General features: G+C 36.7%; 1 protein-coding gene across 1 annotated transcript in view; it reads left to right on the plus strand.

Moving 5' to 3' along the window:
* The window catches only part of MALRD1 (MAM and LDL receptor class A domain containing 1), a 774,784-nt gene that overhangs the window by 240,658 nt on the left and 511,894 nt on the right, over positions 1 to 22,232 (plus strand). Inside the window, exons 19-21 of the mRNA XM_042948257.1 lie at positions 3,106 to 3,193; positions 13,194 to 13,370; positions 16,582 to 16,744. Coding sequence (XP_042804191.1) covers positions 3,106 to 3,193; positions 13,194 to 13,370; positions 16,582 to 16,744 — 428 coding nt within the window. The remainder of the gene's footprint in view (positions 1 to 3,105; positions 3,194 to 13,193; positions 13,371 to 16,581; positions 16,745 to 22,232) is intronic.

Raw genomic sequence — 22,232 nt, forward strand, 5'->3', positions numbered from 1 at the left:
TAGTAGGTGTCAGGGGGAGTTAATGCCATTTTTTCTTTCTTATGAGTTAATTCACCCACATATATACATAGATGTGTCAGTAAATTGAAAATATTATAGTAAGATTATGATTAAATTGTGTGTTACACATATACAATGACAGTAGTTTCCAGATCATTTAAAATGTTTGGTCAGTAATTCAGAGATTCCTAAATATAGAGACAGATGAGTTCAGGCAAGTCTTTAGACCCTTGTTAATCTTTGGTTATAGTAAAACTAAAAGTTGCAATATAGTTGACAAGGCCATTCTGTCTTTAGTTGGAGCATCTTGATGTGGCAGCCCATGAAAAGAACAACTTAGAAGGGCTGGATGACTTTACAAAATCTCCAAGCCAGTGATAGTTCTAATGTAAATAGAATTGGTCTCTACAGATAATTCGGGTCATTTAGACCAAACTGGAATTTTCAGTTGCCCTTTAAGTAATTCAGTAAGGTACTAATGGCACTTAAGAGTGAAATGTGGCTTCTCTGATTTCTAAAATGGCAGTACCGCCCTGCATACAATAATGTTTGTGTTTTAATATCCTTCCATTTATTCTGGGAAAAACACCAGAAATGAAAGTGAATTTTCCAGAACAGAGACACTTGGGTTTGTTCTTTTTTTGTGTGACTATTTTCTTAGGACTAGTTTCCTAGGCTAACATGCCAAGCTTTTTGCAAGACCACATTTAATATAGGGCAAAGGTAGAATTAAGCTTGAACATTCGTAACTTTTTCTCAAGATGTGATGTGTTATCAAATAGGCTTTTTTTTTAAATGGCTGACTTAATTTAATATTCAAAAGAGGCTGGAACTGCAAATATACATACAAACTGAGAGTTTTAGTATTTTAAGTGGAAGCTGTTGTTTATTCTCAAGAATGCTAACATTTAGAGGGTTCAGAAATTGAATATATTTTGGCAAAAATTGTGATTACATTGTGTCTTAGTGCAAGACCCAAGTGTCTTCTGCCTCAAATTATTTTTGTGTCTTCTTATTGGTATCTAAATGTGAGACAAGCACTCTCAAAATGCTTCTCACGTAATATACAGTGAACTCCAGAAAAAAGCTTTGTGCAAATAGCATCCACTCGGATGCTGCTTACCTGGTACGGCCCACAAATGAGAAAATTTGTAATTTTCACAAATGGCCCATTTAGAAAAAAAATTTTTTTAATGTGCATTTATTTTTGAGAGAGAGAGACAACGTGTGAGCGGGGGAGGGGCAGACAGAGAGGGAGACACAGAATCCAAAGCAGGCTCGAGACTCTGAGCTATCAGCACAGAGCACGAGGGGTAAGATCATAACCTGAGCCCAAGTCAGATGCTCAACTGCTCATTCGACTGAGCCACCTAGGTGCCCCTCAAATGGCCCAGTTTTTAAATTTGTGGCTACATAATGGCAAAAAAAGAAATACTTTGGAACAGTTGAGCCCATACTCTCATGTGGAGCTATGTATGTGTATATCCCCAAGTTAGCTTACAGATACTTTTATGTATAAGAATGGTACTTTCCATAAACTTTGAGATTTTGATATCAATTTTCTATCCTTTCTCAATAAGCTATTCTATTCATGAGCAGTGTGACAAAAGCAGTGTTTCTTATTATTTACCCTAATTTTTCCATTTTCTTGCATCTTCTGAGTCTTTGTTACAATGTCCTATGTTGTATTGCAGTGGGATAGACATACTGGTCCAGGGAATTTGTTAGTAATCAGTCTTTGCATATGCTTTTTTCCTATTGTTTACCCAACTGCAGTCTTTGTTTTTAATAGAACAAAAAATATTTTCTTACAGTGTGTTCTGCTAAATCCTGACTGCTGTTTTTTAGTTTATTAGAATAATTGTATGATTTCGTACTGAGTATTCTTTCTGCATTTTTGTTTTCCTGGCCTGTATTATTCTTTGATTCATGATTGTGGATAGCACTGCTAAATAAATGTTCCTCAGGCAATATTAGGTGGGTTATATTTGCCCATTAGTTGGATCCATAAACTTTTCCCACGTTGATTGATTTCCTTACTGACAAATTACGGAGAAAATTCTGGTAGTTCTCAAGAAACACTAGGAAGTTGGGGGAAGATGTCAAGAGGTTTGGGGTCAGTAATTTGATCTTTTAAAACTTTCTCCAAGTGAGACATCAATAAATCATGTGAGATAACTTTGAATAGAAGCACAGAATTTAAAAAAAAATGAAATAAAATTTCAGCTTCTACATATAGCATCTGTGAGGAAAAAATGAAAACAGGAACGTATATTCACATAACAGTGGAAGAAAAAAATGTTTTTTAAGTTTGAGTTTGCTTGAAGTTCTTCATTATTAAACTATAGCAGGATTCCTATTCAGTATGCAACTGAATTTGCATAAGTATTAAAATAATTTATCATGATTAATTCTATTATAGTAAATTTCAGCCCTAATCACAATCTGCCATATACTGTAGTGGTTTGTCAGTATTTCGTATTTTACTGGAATTTTGGTAGAATTGCAGCTCCTGTAACAGCACAGATGTCATCTGAGTTCCCCATGATTAATGTGGTTCTGAAGGAGATCTAATAACCATTAGCCAGTTTCATAAAGTGTTACAGAATAAGGTCAGCGTGGGAAAAATTTTAAAGTCTTAAGAATGTACGTTCTAGCAAGTACCTGTGGCCACAAATTGGATTTCTTGAACAATGAGGAGATTTAACCTTGGAAACAGATGAACTCCTTGGGCAAAGGTGGGAAGAAGAGACTGTGATTTGCCTTCAGATACTTAAAGGATCATGAAAAAATATGGCAAGTCTAGAACTAAAGGTTGAAAGTTATAGGGAAGTAGATATACATTTGATATGTTATAGTTTCAGAAAATCGCCAGAAACACGCTGGGCTTCATGGGTCTAATGGGCCCAAGAAGCAAAGGAGCTTCCTGTTGCTGGAAGCATCTAGGTAGAGCCAAGGTGCCTACTAATAGATACTACTGGAATTTTTGTTTTCAGTGGTTCAGAAGAAAATTTTGTTTAAGTAAATTCTGATTTTTTTTCTACCATGAGTTTCCATAAATTAAAATCCTTCACAATATCAACAAATTTCTTATATTTTTCTTAGATTTTGGTGGAGGCTTCAGTAGGAGATGGCTTCACCGGAGACATTGCAATTGATGATTTGTCATTCATGGATTGTACCCTTTACCCTGGTAAGGAAGAATATTTAATTTTTTTAAAGTTTATGTATTTATTTTCAGAGAGAGAGAGAGCACGAGTTGGGGAGGGACAGAGAGAGAGGGAGAGAAGGAGTCCTAAGCAGGCTCTGCACTGTCAGCACGGAGCGTGACAGAGGACTCAAACCCATGAACTGTGAGATCATGACCTGAGCCAAAGTCGGGTGTTTCACTGACTGAGTCACCTGGGTGCCCCAGGAAGAATATTTTAATATATGAGCATTTTCAAACCTGTTTACTTGGAAAAAAACTGTCAAGGAAATCACTATTTCATTTCTGTAAGTTTTCTAAATATACCCTCTCTTCTGTTCTAATCTGTTAACCCTGGGAGAAATTATTGCGAATCTGCTGGTAATTAGTCTTAACGTCTTTGCAAACATAGTGCAGAGGTTTGAATCAGCTGTGCTTATGTCTCATCACATGGAAAACACTAGGAAATCACATCTGAAGTTAAACTGTAACATCATTATATTTGAGGGGTTATAATAACCCAAACTGGTTGCTTTATAATTACATTGTTTTGGAGACTGTGTTAATCTCAGTTACCTTCAGAGATGTTTTACTGTCAGGTTACGTGAAATATTCCTAAGGATTGTTGTGAACCATTTCTTCTCTGTATTACACATTTCTTTTATTTAAAAACAAATACGTTTTCCCATATTTATATCTCCATTCTCAACCTTTAACCTGAAATGCATACTTCTATACTACCTACCTACTCAACATCTCAATTGAGATGTTTAGTAGACACCTCAAAGACGATAAAGGAAAATAGCCTAAAACAAGCTATGATAAACTCAAATAAAACTAACACCAACACCCTGGGCGAAACCCATTCCAGGCCAGTGCATAGTGCTCTAATAGGACTGGGCATCAAGCTCTTGGTGGATAATCCTGGTGCTGAGTTGGAGGCTCTTACATTGCATGGCAAGAGGGAGCAGTTTCCTTCCTGAAGGGATCAGAAGCATGTTCATTTAAAAATCAGTCGCAATAATCCATGTAGAGAGCACGCTTGAGTGCTGAAAAGTTCACCTTCATCCCTGAGCCATCACTGTAGTGTTATCGGTCAGAAGGGCACCAGCCTCTCCCAGACATCATCGGGGGGCCGATTCCAGTTGTCTTAGTTGTGTACATGTGACTCAGCTCTGTTCCTCTATCTCATCATCCTGGCAGGTTTAATGGCTTTAACTCCTCTGTGCAGTGGTTTCCACAGAGCTCTGCAGAAAGCCAAATCCTTCCCCGGATAAAGCCAGCAAAAAGGAGATCAGAATTCAACAATTTACCCTCATCTCTCAATGGCTGCAAGTAAATTCTTGATTACTAATTGGCCACTCGATCCTGCCATTCTTCCATGCCTCCCTCTCTCAGTAAATGACAGCCTCTTTCTAGTTGCTTACTTTCATTACAAATCTGGTTAGCCACTAGCTTCAAATATATCCAAAGCTGACTACTTCTTAGCACTCTTCCCTTAGTGCCAGCCACCATCGTCTCTGCATGGATTGTTAGATTGTCTTTTAGATGATCTCTGCTTTTACCCCTGAACTGTATAATCGATTCTCAATACAGCAGGCAGAATGATCTTTTTCACACTTAGATAAGACCATGTCATCCTGTCTTCAGAGTCTACCTATAACATCCTATCACCTTCAGAGCCAAAGCCAGACTTCTGCAGTAGCTTCCATGACTGGTCCCCTCATCCCTTCTGGAATTCGCCTTCTACCACTGTGCCTCCACTTGACTTCTCTCCACTACAAGGCCTCTTAGCTAATCCTTCAACACTCTAGTCCATTTGTGCCTCAGGGCATTTACACCTTCTTTTCCCTCATCCTGGATTGTGCTGCACCCAGATATGCACTTGAGTCCCTTCCTTACTTCTTTCTGATCTGCCCCAAAGTTTCTTCTTTAGTAAAGACCTCTCTGAACACTACACTACACTACATTACACACACATATACAGTTCACAGTCTCTTCCTTGTCTAACATTTTCTATCTCCTTCCCCTGTGTTATTTTTCTCTATAACACCTATCACCCTTATAGTTTTATTTCTGTTTTCCCCAACAGTGGTAACTGCATGACGGCAGGAATTTTATCTGATCACTGCCTTATCTCCAGAAACTTAAACAGTATCTGGCATGTAATATTACTCAATACACATTTGTTGGATAAATGGGTGGATAGATAGATGCTTTTATCTTTTGAAGTACTTTATATGCCTTTGGTATGTATTTTAGTTTATTATTGCTAGAATATTAATTATTTTTATGTGCAAGATTCTGTTATATGCCAGATTTGTTGAAAGCCAAAGCTCAGTGGCTTATAACTACAAGCATTTAATTTTTGCTCTCAACTATGTGGGTGGGCATAAAACAATAATGGAAAGAGTATATGTTTCTTGTCCATAGCTCTTTATAAATCTATAAAGCGAGCTTCAAGCTGTGTATTTCTGTTGCTTGTGTTTATCTGGGACCAAAGCTAAAGGATGAGGGTCTTATCTGACATTTTGTTGTCGAGCAGAAGAGTGGGAAAAAAGAAAGCGCACTTAACGCTTCTGGTGAGACGTGGTATGCATTATGTCTGCTCCTGTCCAGTGACTGGAGCAAGTCATGTGGGCAAGCCTAACGAGGGGGAAGCATCCTCTACAATAAGAAGCTTGGCAAGGGTAGGGAATACAGACGGTCCTTATGAGAGAGAGAGCGAGAGCTGATAAATGGCACAATAATATAGTTTACCACTCATATGTATCATCTTATATAATCCTCTAACCTTTTAAGAGTCTAGAATAATGTCTAGTCCTTTGCAGGTGAAGAGATATTAAATGTTGGATAGGATTGATGTTTCTGTTATCCCAGTTTTATGGAGCAAGCTGAGAAGGGGATCATCCGCCCAAGGCTACCTAACTAGAAAGTGGCAAAGTACATCTGCTTCTTTGGACCACAGTGCTAACCACTGGCATACCACACATCAAATACACTAACCTCTAAAGGAAGACAATACAATTTCTACTTTATAGATACGAACAATTAAACCGCACAAGAGACCTGGATGAAAATACCCAGTTGAGGGAAAGAATGGGAGTTTCACTTAAGTGTGTTTGGTTTTAGTGACCAGGGTTTTCCCACATGGCCTCCAACTCTGAACTTATGGAGCATCACTGTGACCCCCGTGGCAGAGGGGAACATGAAAGAATACAGAAAGGGAAAACAAGTTGTGGTTGATCCTGTTGCTACTCCAGTTATCTTGATAATTAGATTCTGTGACCAATGGTTCCAAAGGAAAGGGAGAAGAGCTGCCAGACCTAGGGGCAGAGATGAGAAATATCAGTTACAGACCATGAGTCCTGGTTTTCTCGTTCAAGTTTTGGAAGAAAAATATGGACTTTAAAAAGCTGCCTGAACTGTGTGGTTTTAACATTGGCTTCATAGCAAAAGAAACATTGGGTTGAAACCACAAAGCCTGTTGAAGCTATAGGTTTCATAGAGGAATTTGATGTAATCTTGCCATCAGATGAAAATAAAAGCAAAAATGGTCAATAAAAATATTGCTCTTGATGATTACCAGTTTTTTTTCTCCTGTTAGCTGACATGGGATCAGCACTTACAGATTCACTTACAGACGTTGATTTGTTTTCAATATAAACTGATGATTTATTTACAGCATTTTTCCTCCTTGGCTAATAAAACAAAATAAAGCAAAAACTTATAAAGCACATACACACAGATGCAAAATATTGACCTGATCCCCCAGTGTGTGGATTGGCTCATTCCCTACAACTTTTATTTTATACTCAAAGTGACCGTAAGGAGTCACTTATTTCTTTTTTACCTGTTCCCTCAAAATCAACCTCTTTCCTTCATTCCTTCTTGTTCCTTCTAATGACATCACTGTTCTTTAGCAACCCAGGCTTGAAATTCCACAGCATTCTTTGCCATTCCCTTTAAAACTGCTCACTTGCAAATCCTGCTGACCTGTCTCCAAAATATTTCTCCCATCTCTTCTGTTTTTTCCCCTTGTTACCTTGGTTCAGAGCAGCGTTGACTTGAATGGTAAGCTTTTTAACCGCAAACTTTTACTAATTTTACCCCCAAAGTATGTATGCTATAAATTAGGTTCTTTTCACTTTTTCCCAGAACATCAATTATGCGCTTTTCCAGGTCAGCTCTTTCTCCTTTTCTAACTTCTGGTTGTTTCTAACTTAATTTTCAAATCCATTCTCTATTATGGATTGTACCTTCTTTGTTTCAATACTTTGATGAATATAGATTCTTGTTTTAAAACTAATCCAGGAGGATACTGGAGAGAAGACTTTTTAGGCAAGGTTAATCACATTTCTAGGGAAAGTAGACAAACTTAGCCATGCAATAGAATCCTGTGAATTTTTTGGCATCAGTGTATGATGATGTCACTCATTTCCAGAGTACGTAATAATGGAGAATGATGGCAAGGTTAAATCCCCTCACTTTGAATCCGATCTTCAGAGTAGATCTTAAGTAAGAATTGTTGCCAGACAACATTCAGATTTAAATATAAGTAATCCAAAGAATTATCTGTTTGCATTCTTCTTTTGTCCAAACTACATTAGAAAAGCAAGACTAGTGTTCCCTTCAGAAGAACACATATGACAGTTTTCTATCTTGCGTCAAGGGTTATTCATGAGATAATTGGGTTATTTGTAAAACTAAAGCCGTAACTACATGGCTTCACAACATACTGCTTACAAACTGGGAAAAACACTGCCCAAACACTTTTCATCCATCCTATTCTAAAAATTTAGACTTCCACATTATCAGAATTATTACTTGCTACAAATATCAATTATTAGAATGAATATCAGCATCCCAAGATTTTAGTGTTTTATTTCTCTCAGGCAAATTGTTACTAAGTCAGCGACATGTCTTGCAACTGATGATGGCTTAAAACTGAGAAGGTAACCGTAGGATGCTTCAGCACAATTTTTCTGATGTCTTCTCCCACCCGCTGAATGCTTTTGGTTGTTTTCGTTGTTAAACTGATTGATTTGGTTGAATTCTTGGCATCCCTCCTCATTAACCTCAATGTCTCATCAGCTTTATCTATAAGTGCTTGTTGAGGGCTCCTTTCTTTCTGCAAACAGTAATGTTTGTTTCAGTGGGAATGAAGAGGCAAGGGAAAAAGTATGGGTACTTTTGTCTTCACTTTTAAGATCTCACCAGCAGCTTTTTACCTTATAATATTAAGCTGCTTGGTGTGTTTGTTACATTTGCCTCAGAACAATACATCCCATAAAAGCACTGGTGTTAAGGTCTTTCTACCATATTTTTCTAAAGGGAATACAATACATACCCCGAAAAAATACAAATTATTGGAAATATTTACAGTTTGATAAAAGACTTCAAGGGAACATCAAGAAATTTGACACTCATGATTGCAGTCTTAAATATTCTGGTTTTAGCATGTTTGGAGTAGTCTGGCAAAATATAGGAAGTTTATAGGAATATTAGCAATATACAGAAATATATAGAAAATATATAGGAAAAAAGTTGGCCAAAGCCTGTGGTCCATTCAATTTAGTATTTTAATTGTGCTTCTAGAAAATGAAATTGGACAACTAAGTAACTTAATCTATTTTAAAGTTAAAAATTTACAGTTTTGTCATCTTTTATCTGAGAGAAATGCTAAATACCAAAAATGGACAAGGCTGTTAAAATACTTAGATTTTTAGCTTGAAAATTGTTCAACTACTACTTCAGTCTATTTGTAGTCACTTTGATATACAATATAGTGTCTGTAAAGATGGCAAATACTTTGTACCACCTAGAAAATTTCATTGAATGCATGGGTGAAAGCAACAGTGTTTCTAAAGAGCTGATTTGTTGTTGCAGACGAGAAAAAAGACACCTCCAAAATATGTGGCAAACAGTGTATCACATAGCTGTTATAAATTCTATTCAAAGAATAGCTAACTTTTAGCAAAACCTACTCCTGGAAAGGAGACCTTATACAGACATTCAGTACGTTTATGCTGAATGTAGTTGTTTCGCCTTGTGGGTAGGACTATATTACTGTGTTCGGTGCAAAAGAAAAAAAAATACACTTTTACCCTGGAGATATTTCAGATTTTTAAATTTTCTGAAGATTGATCATGTTTAAACCTCAAGTAGACTTTTAGATTTTTTAAATTAAATATATATCTTACCATCAGAAGTCCCAGGAAAACCGTAGACATTGTTCCCTGGAGATAGATGAAGATCAACTAGACATATCAGTCAAAAAGTTCACATATTTATGGTACGTTGAAGCTGGCAATAATTTATTAAGGACTAGAAGTGTTAAAATACCGGTTTTATTTTCTTAATTACCAATGTGGGAATGGCTGTAGGGAGTGGAGTCTCATATAAAATAAATGGAAAATCTGTTTTATCAGAAAGATTACATTAGGGTAGCACGAAGTATACTTGCTACAAGCATTCACAGAGCAAGAACTTAGAATACTGAGTCCCTCTGGAGCCTGAGTCATCTACCTATGAGGACAGGTGCACAGGTGCGTTGGTTTCCCTGTGGCTTAGGGATGTGGAAGAAGATCAGCTCAAACCAGACTAATCTCTGCTTCTTAGTGTAAATTTCAGTCATTTACATTTCACCTTTGCAGTTTTGTTTAATATGCAAAGTTTTTTGTGGTATTTTGTTCAAAGACACTGAACTCTATCATTGCCATCAACTCTAGCCTTTTAAGCAATTATAGGTTAAAAATAACTGTCATAGCTTTTGCAATGGACTGAATGTTTGTAGGCTCCCAATATTCATATGTTGAAGCCCTCACACCCAATGTGATGGTATTTGGAGGTGGGACCTTTTAGGGGTAATTAGGACTAGAGTAGGTCATGAAAAGTGCTGCCCTCATGGTGGGATTAGTGCTCTTATTAGAAAAGGAGAGACGTAAGATCTCTCTCTCTCTCTCTGTCTATCTCTGTCTCTCTCTCTCTCTCTCTCTCTCTCTCTCTCTCTCTGCATGAGTATACAAAGCCATGAGAGGACATACCCAGAATCCGAGAATCCAACCATGCTGTCACCCTGATCTTGGACTTTCAGCCTCCATAACTCTGACAAATAAATTGTTGTTTAAGCCACCCAGTCTACAGTATTCTGTTATAGCAGTCCAAACTAAGATAGGCTTATTGTTCTAGATATGTTTCACTATTAAAATTGTTCAAAATTCATATTTAAAAAATTAACAAAACTTATCCATATACTACATGAAGTAATTTCTAGTATCCCCTGAGTTAGAGTATGATACTTTAGGAAATACTGCTTGAGGTCATTGCAGAGTAAAACAAGTTGACTTTCATGGTCGTTAGATGAAAGTCTGAGCCATCTTCACAGGCCGGAGAATGTGTCAGAAAGCTTGCAATCCTTTGCATGCCTCAGTTTCCAAACTGAGTCTTGGCCTAACGATGTTTCAGGCCTCTGTTTTTCTTGTGCATGCCAGATGCCAAGGAATCAGGCACACACAACTCCATACTTATATAAACACCACCGTTTCCAAAGTTTGGCTCAGGAGTAAGAGACACTTCCTCTGTTTACTCTTAAATACAAACATATTGGACTTACTTGGTTTTTAAGATGTACTCATTCTGGCAGAATAACAAGGAATAATGAGGACAGGACAAAGAATTTCAGGATCTTCCAATTTCTTTTTAACAGTACTGGTCCTTTTACCTATCATTCCTGGCTCACTTCTGATAGACTAAATGAGCTGTCTCTGTTTATCCTGAGCATTGGCTCATCAACCATCTTTTTCTAAGACATCCACTCATGTTCATGATATCTTCTTAAGGGGAACTATTACCTCATTTAAATTGAAATCAGGCCTAAGAATGCAAATATGACAACTGGTTTTAATAATATGGCAGACCAGGTGATCTGAACACTACGATACTGTATACACCTAGAAATGTCAAACACGCATTTATTTAAATGTTAAATTGAGCTTAAAAAAGAGAAATCTCCAGATGAGAGGAACCAAATATGGAAAAATAGAACAGGAGACATAATATGACTGTCAAAATTAAGAAGAAAATATAGAATAGATGAGAGGGAGGAAAAGGGTATAATGAAACCCAAGAGTGAATCCTAATGTCAGTTGTGGAAAACCAACAATGGATTGCTGAGTTTGCAAGGAAGGCCTGGACATGCATACCTGTTCTCTTAGTTTCCTCTTTTCTTTTTGGAGCTAGTTAGCTAAAGAGGGCATGAAATCTGCTTCGCTTCTTGCTGTAGTTCTCAATGGTAAGCTTCCGTACAGGAAGAGCTGGAAGTTTTCAGCACAGGTTATAACCTAGGCTGTTTCTTTCATGAGTTTTATACGTTAAAAGACCACTTGTCTATAGGTATAAATCATTTTCATCATTATCAATTTCATTATCAATCATTATCATTCATCAATATCATTACCAATATCATTATCATAACAAGTTGATATTTTGATCTCCCATCTGCTTCAGTCTTAGCTCTTAATTACTGCAAAACTTGAGCTAAGAAAGAAAGTACTACTTATTGGATTTTCCTCAGATTCCCAATAGCACCTGAATCCCCAGTCCTCTGGGTACCGGATGTTTGATATTGCTCAGGTCTCTGCTCTTTTCTCCAAACCCTGTGCTTTGGTTTATTAGTTCCCTGGGATTAAAGTAAAAGATTCACTCTTCTCTTCTGTGTCAGAACCACCTGCAAATCATTCTTCACACTAATGCTAGAAAAGTATTTCTTACAGTGGAAATTGTATACCTTGGCATTTCTCTACCAGTTTTTGTATTTATTTCAAGCCCTAAATTGGACCCACTTAGCCCTTTATGATGTGGTAATTGTCTACTGTCTAGTTCCACATCTAGTGACTATCTTATGCATTCTTACTCTATCACGAGATGTTCTCTGTGCCAAACTCTCACAGTTTTGTGAAACAAAAAACAACAGGCCAGTATATTTTTCTGCCTTCACACAAATCTTCTCTTATCATCCAAAAAGACCTTGTACCTTTTTTCATCTTGGCAGTAACTCATCATCCTTTAAAGCTAAAAACTTTTAACTTAAGCATTACTTTTCTGGAAGTCTTCCATTTGTCCATCTGTTCATTTACTGTGTCATCCATTCATCCATCTTTCCACCTGTCTCTTAACTCATTCTACAGTGATTGTCTACCCACCATGTACTGTGGTCTGGGAATTGTGCTATGAATGCAGGAGTAAAAGGGTAGGTGTCGTTCTTCCCCCCATGGCGTCATAATCTGTATCATAAACATATCCCATGGAACCATAATGAAAGATTTACCCAAGTGCCTTATCCACTAGTCAGTAAGTTATTTTACAGCCATGATGGCATATTTGGCTTTCAATGCATTATACCTACATGTCCGTGGCACAGGGTGTTTTTAATAAATGCTGATGGACTAACTTGCTGTGTAAATTCTATAAATGTCTTCTAAGTTCTGTAATGTCATACATTATTACCTTAATTATGTAAATACATCCAGGTGACTACTTCTGGTTTAGTTCTCTCTTGCAACTTTGAATCCTGAATATCTGAAGACGTTTGAAACAGGGTGAGGAGATGTTGGATTAATTGTAGCAGGTGGAAGAACAAAGTTTCTTTACCTAATGGCCTAGAAGGTTTAACCAGGCCTTGACTCTGGTTCCTAATGCTAGCATCTGAGACTCCCTTGGTTCCCAGTGATCCTAGCCCTGCCCTCGAGCCTTCCATTTATTCAGCAAGTTTTGAGTAGTTTTTCTGTAATTTCCATCTGTACCTTCATCTATTTATATCCAGCTACTTGTTATTGCTAAGACCTAGAACTCCAACTTACATGCTTACATAAAGTTCAGCATATCGCCAAAGGCCACCAAACATTCTTCATAATATTGAATGTGAAACATCTGTAGAAAAGCTTATTGTGTGAAATCTTACATGAAAAACCTGCTAAATGATGCCTGTATGTTATCTCTTATCAAGGTAATTTGCCAGTGGACCTCCCAACTCCACCTGAAATGTCAGCTCCAGTCACATTACCTCCACACAACTGTACAGACAGTGAATTTGTTTGCAGGTCCAGTGGTCACTGTGTTGAAAAAATCCAGAACTGTGATTTTAGATATGACTGTCCTGACCATTCAGATGAAGCATTCTGTGGTAGGTGAATTCCTATTTTGTGTTAAATATAGCCACAAAACAGACAGTACTAGTATAATCTCTAAGTAACATGGCCTAGTGTCCTAGTTACAAATTTTCAACCTGGCTTAGAGCAGGTTTTAATATAAAAGCTATTCATATAGGAAATTATAGTAGAAGAATCAGCATTCATTCTTCTGTGCTGCTCAACAAGAGGTAAGTGTTTTTAAATTGAATTTTTTGGATTCAAAACACTTGTTTTTTTTTTAATTTTTTAACATTTATTTATTTTTAAGACACAGAGAAAGATAGAGCACAAGTAGGGGAGGAGCAGAGAGAGAGGGAGACACAGAATCCGAAGCAGGGTCCAGGCTCCGAGCTGCCAGCACAGAGCCCAACGTGGGGCTCGAACTCACAAACCACGAGATCATGACCTGACTTGAAGTCGGACGCTCAACCACCTGAGCCACCCAGGCGCCCCAAGATTAAAAACACTCGTTTCATGGACTGTACTTGACTCCAAGACTACAGTTTACTAGTTCTTTTCTATCCATCCCTGTTTGTTTCTCTTCTACTCCTCACACTCGTGAAATGGGAATGTTTAAGGTGGAAGTATTATAAAACCCTCAAATTAGATGAATTTGTCCAAGTTTTCCATTGCCAAAATATAAAATGAATACTATGTTAAATGTGTAGAATTCATATGAACCAATACAAATGAACGCTTCAGTACCTGTGTCTCATTGAAAGATGGTTTTCATTTATTGGCATCTGCCAATCCATGGCATTTAAGGCAAATTTGTAATTTAAGAGTGAACTTCTTAGCAAAGACACAATCTTAGAGGAGAAAAATTAATCTGTGTCTGAGTGGACAAAGCACAAGATAGAGCAGAAGGAGTGAACACTTTCCCATGATTCCCCTTCCCTACTGTATATTGGATAGTATATGAATTTACTGTAATATTTCTCAAGTGTCTTGATGATATTAAGGGTTCGGGCCATGCAGAAAATACAGAGTATAGCTGAAACTGTAATTTGTCTTCTGTCAGCATTGTCAAGAAATTCTAAAACTTACAAAGTCAATTAAGGTTCATACTTAATTTAAGAAGAGAAATGCTTTTTAATGTACAAATATACAATAAATTAATCTAGACCCCAAAACTCATAAAATCAAAGCTAACTCACTGCGTGGATAAGAGGTTCTTAACCCTTAACTCAAGTTGGCGAGGAATATAGGCTACGCTTTGCAGATGGAAGATAAAGTAATGGAAGATTGTGTAGTATTCAGACTTCCTCATGGGGAGACAACATCCTCTCAGGATGGTACATAAGTTTTGGCGTTTCTAAAAGTTTACACAAAATCTAGTTAATTAATGAATGCCTTTAGCGAATACTGACTTTCTTCTTAGTTCAACTTTGTAATTTTAGTAATGTAATTTATGATGGGGTGGGAAGATTTGAGAAAGTTCTTCAAATGTCCTGACTGAAGGGCTCCTATTAAATTATTATTTTAAAAGCATGGTGTTATTTATTTATTTAAAAAAATTTTAATGTTTATTTATTTTTGAGACAGAAAGAGACAGAGCACGAGCAGGGGAGGGGCAGAGAGAGAGGGAGACACAGACTGCGAGGTAGGCTCCAGGCTCCCAGCCATCAGCACAGAGCCTGACGCGGGGCTCGAACTCATCAACCGTGAGATCATGACCTGAGCTGAAGTCAGACGCTCAACTGACTGAGCCACCCAGGCGCCCCTTATTTATTTATTTTAAATACCCATGAACTGAATTATTAAATTCTGAACAAATTATATGCTCTTGCCTCCACCATCTTTCTGTAAGATGAACTATAACTAAAAATCTGCCGGTTATGGTCTTACATTTTCCAATGTTTTTTTTTATTGTGTATAAAAAAACACAGCATGAGACCTACCCTCTTAACAAATTTTCAAGTGTACAATGCATTATGGTTGACTCTGGGTACAGTGTCTTGCAGCAAATCTTTGAGCTCATTTGTCTTGCTTGACTGAAACTTTATGCCTTCTAATTAAAAAAAACAACAACAGTGATTCTTTTCTTTTTTAATGATATGAAAAACAAAATTCTACTGAATTTTAAATCTCTTCATAAGGGGCGCCTGGGTGGCGCAGTCGGTTAAGCGTCCGACTTCAGCCAGGTCACGATCTCGCGGTCCGTGAGTTCGAGCCCCGCGTCAGGCTCTGGGCTGATGGCTCGGAGCCTGGAGCCTGTTTCCGATTCTGTGTCTCCCTCTCTCTCTGCCCCTCCCCCGTTCATGCTCTGTCTCTCTCTGTCCCAAAAATAAAAAACGTTGAAAAAAAAAATTAAATCTCTTCATAAGATAAATGTAATTATATGATCAATATTAACGTCAGAAATTAAATAACACACCTGAATGTCAAGATTAAAAATCACTTTTTATTTTTGATGGAGTGTTTCCTTCTCAAACTTTACACTAAATCATGAACTCAGCGATTTGCTAACACTGCTAATTCCATTTAAAAGCTGATGTGTCCACTACATCTTCTATGGCATACACAAGAACAGTGGATAATTTAAGACAGACCAAAAGGCACATGAACATGTTCAGAGAGAAAGAGGAAGAAAACATTTCGCACACAACCTATGTATTTCAAAAATCAGTGGACTTGTAATTTCATGTGATATTACAACATAGTCATTACAAGAATATTGAGAACTTTCAAGGAAAGAGGTCCAATATAGAAGTTATTGTAAATATTATTGCTTGGAACTTGAGTAGTTTGGAATTTGGACTAATTCCTTCAGAGACCAAAGTCAAGTTTAGCTCTATAATAATACTGTGGTTACAGAACAGACTTACCAGAACTTGGGTCGTGTAAGCAATGTAGGTATTATGTGAGAAGAAACTGCCAATGCTTAGATTGCTGCTTTAGGACCTGACTGAAATCTCACCTCCTTATCAAATTCTTTAGTTTTTGCATTTATTCCCATGTTATAGCTACTATAGATATTTGAATATAGTACACGCAGATTTCTTTAAAACTCTGCTAGTAACTATACAAATCATTTGCCTAATTATTTTAATGATGCTTAAATGATATAATAATAATAATAATAATAATAATGATAATAAAGAAACCCAACAGTAAGAAAGTGCTTGATACAGGTAGAAATTGCCATTTATTGACACATTTATTGTGATTCGCTCATCTTGTCTTTGTTCTTTTCTCTTCAAGCCATGAAAGTTTGCAGCTTTGAAAAAGGAAGCCTGTGTGAATGGTACCAGCCGATCCCAGAAAATCTAATTCGAGATTCAAACACATTCAGGTGGGGACTTGGCAATGGAACCAGTATTCATCATGGGGAAGAGAATCACAGGCCATCGGTGGATCATACAACGTAAGTGACTACATATTTTGAACATGTCTTTTAAGAACTGTGTGTTAAGCAGTTCCCAAATTCCTGACATACCACCTTACCGAAAGCCATTGCAATTATAAAGATGAATGTTTAAGTTACAGAGTAAGTGGGCTACGTGCACTCTTTCATATAAAATTGAAAATAAAACCAATTATTTAGTTAAAAAAAAAGCTGCAAATACTCTTGTAAAAGTCATAGAAACTTGAGAAAAGTATAAGAAAAATAATTTGTAGTATCACCACTCGTTGAAAAGCACTGTTAATATATTGTTCAAAATGATCTGGGGCATCTGGCTGGCCCAGTGGGTAGAGCATGTGACTCTTGATCTCAGGGTTATGAGTTCAAGCCCCATGTTAGACATGGAGCCTATTTAAAAAAAATTTTTTTAATTAAAAAGAATAAAATTATCTACTCTTTCCTTTCTCCCCTTCCCCCCACCCCGTGCCCCAAATCTGTTTTCCCTATTTCCTCCTTTTCTAGCTCATCTTTCTCCTTAACCCTTTTCCTCCTCTTCCAGTCTTTGATCTTCATTTATTTTGGTCTTTTGTTTCCAAGGCTTCATAGCTCATACCTTAACCTGTTTTGGAGTCCACAGATACATTGAGTGCTGACTTCCTTAAGATCCCATCCTTCATTCTTTCCTTTTAGTGATTTCATAGAAGGACTACCGAAGACAACAAAGGGATCCCCATTTGTATTACCAAGAATGTTTTAAAAACCTTTGTACCTTCAAACCTCTTTGCAGTTAAAGTTTCATGAGCTCCACTTCTGTGGCTTCTGTTTCAAAGAAAACTAATGGTGTGTCCACTGCCAGTCCATCGTTGCCTTGCCCAACGTGACCTGGTACTCAAGGAGAGCTACAATATCTTCTGGGCTGACTTTTGCACTCTGATTTTCTGAGTTCTCTTTTGTGGTTTTGTTTTGTTAAAATGGTTCCAGTTTTACTATCATTCGATTTCAGGATTAGCAGCCATGTTGCCCAAAGTATATATATAGTAGCAGATATGAATACCAAGTGTTTTGATCATGTTTGACAGTTGGCGATTAATTTTGGAAATTTCAGTATACAAATTTTCCTTGGGCTGCTTCTAATAAAAAAGCAAAGGATAATTTCAGAAAGTTTCTCTGGCACCTGCAAATAAACCACACTGAGTCAATCATCTGTATTTCCATAAAGAAAAAGGCAGACTAGAATCTCACTTGTATGTGGGAAAGGTATACATAGAAATGTGGTAGCTTGTTATAAACACAGAAATGTAATTTGCTTCTAACTTGTTTGTCTCTCCCCTCCCTGCAACCCCCAATAGACTGCACATTCTCTGAGGTGTCGCAGGGTCTGTGACTTCCCTTTTTATTGCATTATTTCTAAGTGACTGATATATAAAAAGTCTCCATAATTATTTGTTGAATGAATTAGTTGATGATAAGAACTTATGTATTTATGCTTTATACTTATATGCTGCAAAGCAAAAAATTAAATATATTTTATTTTTTTTTAATTTTTTTTAACGTTTTATTTATTTTTGAGACAGAGAGAGACAGAGCATGAACAGGGGAGAGTCAGAGAGAGGGAGACACAGAATCTGAAACAGGCTCCAGGCTCTGAGCTGTCAGCACAGAGCCCGACGCGGGGCTCGAACTCACGGACCGCGAGATCATGACCTGAGCCGAAGTCGGAAGCTTAACCAACTGAGCCACCCAGGCGCCCCAAAATTAAATATATTTTAAAGGAGAATATTTAATAATCAGATAATGTTTAATAGATGTGTTCCACATGACAATGAATCAGGAGAAGGGAGCAGTCCCTAAGCTTGTATCTCCCCTAGACTTCTCCTCTCTTCTCCAGGCTCTTTGTGCAGCCAGGGAAGGTTTGACATTTTTTCACTTTGTCGTAAGAAATAGTTTTTATGCACCAAATATCCAGCCTGCTCACTGGCCTATAGTAAATCTCCAAACTCTATTTTCCAAATTTTATTTTTTACATTTAAAGGAAAGCTTTTCTAATTTAGAAAATGCTTTTCTCTCTCAGATGTGTGGCTCCAGAAATTTAAAGCCAGGTTTTTAAGACCATTGTGTTAGAAATCGTTTTCAAGACCGATTTTGAAAATCAAAAAGCTCTGGGGCGCCTGGGTGGCTCAGTCGGTTAAGCGTCCGACTTCAGCTCAGGTCACGATCTCGCGGTCCGTGAGTTCGAGCCCCGCGTCGGGCTCTGGGCTGATGGCTCAGAGCCTGGAGCCTGCTTCCGATTCTGTGTCTCCCTCTCTCTCTCTGACCCTCCCCTGTTCATGCTCTGTCTCTCTCTGTCTCAAAAATAAATAAAAACTTAAAAAAAAAAAGAAAATCAAAAAGCTCTGCACCAGTTCTTTCTACGTCTTCACATTCTGTGATCCCAGCTTTCCTTGTGGCAAAGATTGATTCAGGCTCAGGTTGGTGAAGATCATTCATAAACAAGTGCAAAAGAAAAAGAGCACATTATTATATTTCAAAATATTCTCTCACTTGACATGTTAATGAGGCAATAAAAAGTCTAGAAAAGTTATGGTGGTGTGGGATGATGTAGGGAAGTTTTCATTGTGTACTCAGATCTTAATGTGTGTGTTTCACGCATAAACGGATGTTCCAAGTGACATTCTGCTGTTTTGCCTTCAGACTTTAATGAACCAGTAAGCTTTGTATCTCAGTATCTGAAGTGAACTTTGCGGTCTAACAAAAAGTGTGGGTGGGGGGTTTACATCTTTATTTTTCACCTTGGGGAGGGTTAACACCATTCCATACAATTGGTTTATTCAACACTTTGACATGACTTAGAAAAAGACACCTCTTCTTCTCCGGCTGGGGATATGTAGTCATGGCCTTGGCACAGGACTTGATGAGTGGATTCTTTCTTCACCTTGCTCAGCAGGGCCCAAATAAAGGCAGCAAGCATGATTTTTTCACAGGATTGAAATCAAGGCATATAGAAATAATACTATTCTCAGCTATACTCTGGTGACTTAATAAAGTAAAATTCATTCATTGTAAATATCATCAATTGCAATTTGCTTGTTTTTTGAGATTGGGTATGGGTAAAATTTCCATTTCTTTTAACTTACACAGTAACGGAACATTTAATTGAAAAGTTATTTTCTTAGTATTTTGAAAAAAGAAACATTATATAGTAAAAAAAGAAAAGAAAAGCAGAAGAAAAGTGAGTATATATCCATTCTTGTTCCAGGAACTACTAGGGAACTTAGCAAAAACATTAGTCCTACTCAGCTGAGAATTTTTTTTAATTGTTATTTGCTTAACATTGGATTAAGATATTTGATCACTTAGCACCTGAGCTTTGTAGCTAATTGAGATTTAAATATGTTTAGGATATTGTACATTTAGAATTGTTGTGTGATGATTTCTCCCCATTTGTAGTTTTAGATGATCTCTGACTTCTGGACTCTTACCTCTAGAATCAGTTTAATTGGCTTAGTCTTTTAGCCCGGCCATTTTACCATAATAAATAAATTGGTTCGTAGCTAAGTACCATAAATTTATCATTGTTTTTGTGTCCTGGAAAAAGCCTTTGATTCAACTTACTGATTTTTACTACTAGAAGGCAAGGAGAGCAAAGTTTTGAGTTCGTGGCTCTCATACCTATTTATTTGACTAAATGCCCATCTGTTGGTTGAATGAGGTTTAATATTAAGATTTATCAGGAATATAAAATCATCCCTTCAGGCATAATTAAGTTCTCCACACTTCACTGTTGATATGGGATGACGTCTAGGGGAATATGGGTGCTTATTCTACATTGGTGATTTCTAACTGTGCTCATAGATGCCTTACGTAGGGAAGTTTCTCAAAATGGTGATCAGGGACCACTGTCAGTCTGTTTAAAATTTTTATTTAAATTAAAAAAAATTAACATATTTTATTTATAAATGATAAATAATATTTAAATTTATAAATTTATTTATACTATATTTAAATTTAAAAATTTAAAAATATTATATATATTTCATTACCAATTTTTTAAACATTTATTCATTTTTGAGAGACAGAGACAGAGCGCAAGCGGGAGTGGGGCAGAGACAGAGGGAGACATAGAATCTGAAGCAGGCTCCAGGCTCTGAGCTGTAAGCACAGCTGAAAGACAGGATGGCTTTCTCACTTTGCTTTTCCAGTTTTGTTCAGAGCAGATTCATTTTTCTCTAAATCTAGTGACTAGTTAAAAAAATAGGACAAAATGTTTCAGGAGAAAGAAAAACATTGTTCTAAGGGAATTGCATTTAAAAATAAGATTTTTGTCTTGCAAAATAACTATTATAATTGAGAAATAGTGTGCGAGAAATTTTTCCCCCAGTCTAGAAGACATAATTTCAAGGCCCCCTCTATATTGCCTCATTCATTGTCTAATACCCAACATTTTTTTCTCAGGCCTTTTTGCCTATATGGAAAAGACAGATACTTTAAAACACACTAGATTTTAGAGTTTGCTTACAGATTGTTGAGAAACTATTTGAATACGAACTATCTCATTAAAAATGCAGATTATGTATAGAACACAATTTCTTCAGTGTTTTCTTTGTCAAGTAGAAGTACTTTCTCTTAGATTTTTCCTTTTACTTCACAACACTTGTCATTGTTTTTCAGGTGGAAATGAGTTATAGTCCTCACTGTTGCAAATGTACCTACATTCCTGTATGTATTATGCATTTGTGCAGAGTTAACCTCATTATAAACTAAAAGCCACATAAATAATGCAAACTGTCCCTGTGACATAACTGTGCATATCATAATGTATCTAAGTGCTGGATGTAAATGTGAATAAAAGGTTCAGTGAGACTGAAAATATTTTAATGTTTTCTGCTCTGCAACAATAACAATTTTCAAAGCCTTAATCTCTTAGACATTCAATACCAGAATTACTGCTTTCTTAGAGCCTTCTCTGGTAAGAAGATAAGCTAGTATTTTATAGGCCAATTTAGATGCCTTAACACTCTCTCAACATAATTTCTAAAAGATCCAGTTTTATAAATCTAGAATAATGGTTAAATACAAGGCTTTAGGAACAGTTTTGCCGAAATAAAAATAAAAGTGCAGTCAAAATCTAAATTAACTGTAATTATTTTCTTTTAACTGTTGTAATCCTTGTGGGAAACAGCATTTCTGGCAGTGTGACCACAGGACTTGAGTATGAAGCAAACCTAAAGCACAAGCAAAATTGCTTTTATTTATATTGTACTTGAGTTAAGCAACTATTCTTTATATTTGCATACATATTAATAATTTGTGTTAATTAAGGGAATTAAATCATTTTAAGTGTAATTTTATTCCGTGTATTTTAGCTTGATAAGTAATTTTTAAAAGTTGACTACAGTGCCTTAAAAACATGGAATTTAAGAAAAAATCTATGCTGAAAATAATACCTGTAAACCAAACCTAAAATAACATATATAATGGTTAGGTAGTATATTTGCTATACAAGGTAAAG

The sequence above is a fragment of the Panthera leo genome, chromosome B4 (genome assembly GCF_018350215.1).
Source record: "Panthera leo isolate Ple1 chromosome B4, P.leo_Ple1_pat1.1, whole genome shotgun sequence".
Taxonomy (NCBI): Eukaryota; Metazoa; Chordata; class Mammalia; order Carnivora; family Felidae; genus Panthera; species Panthera leo.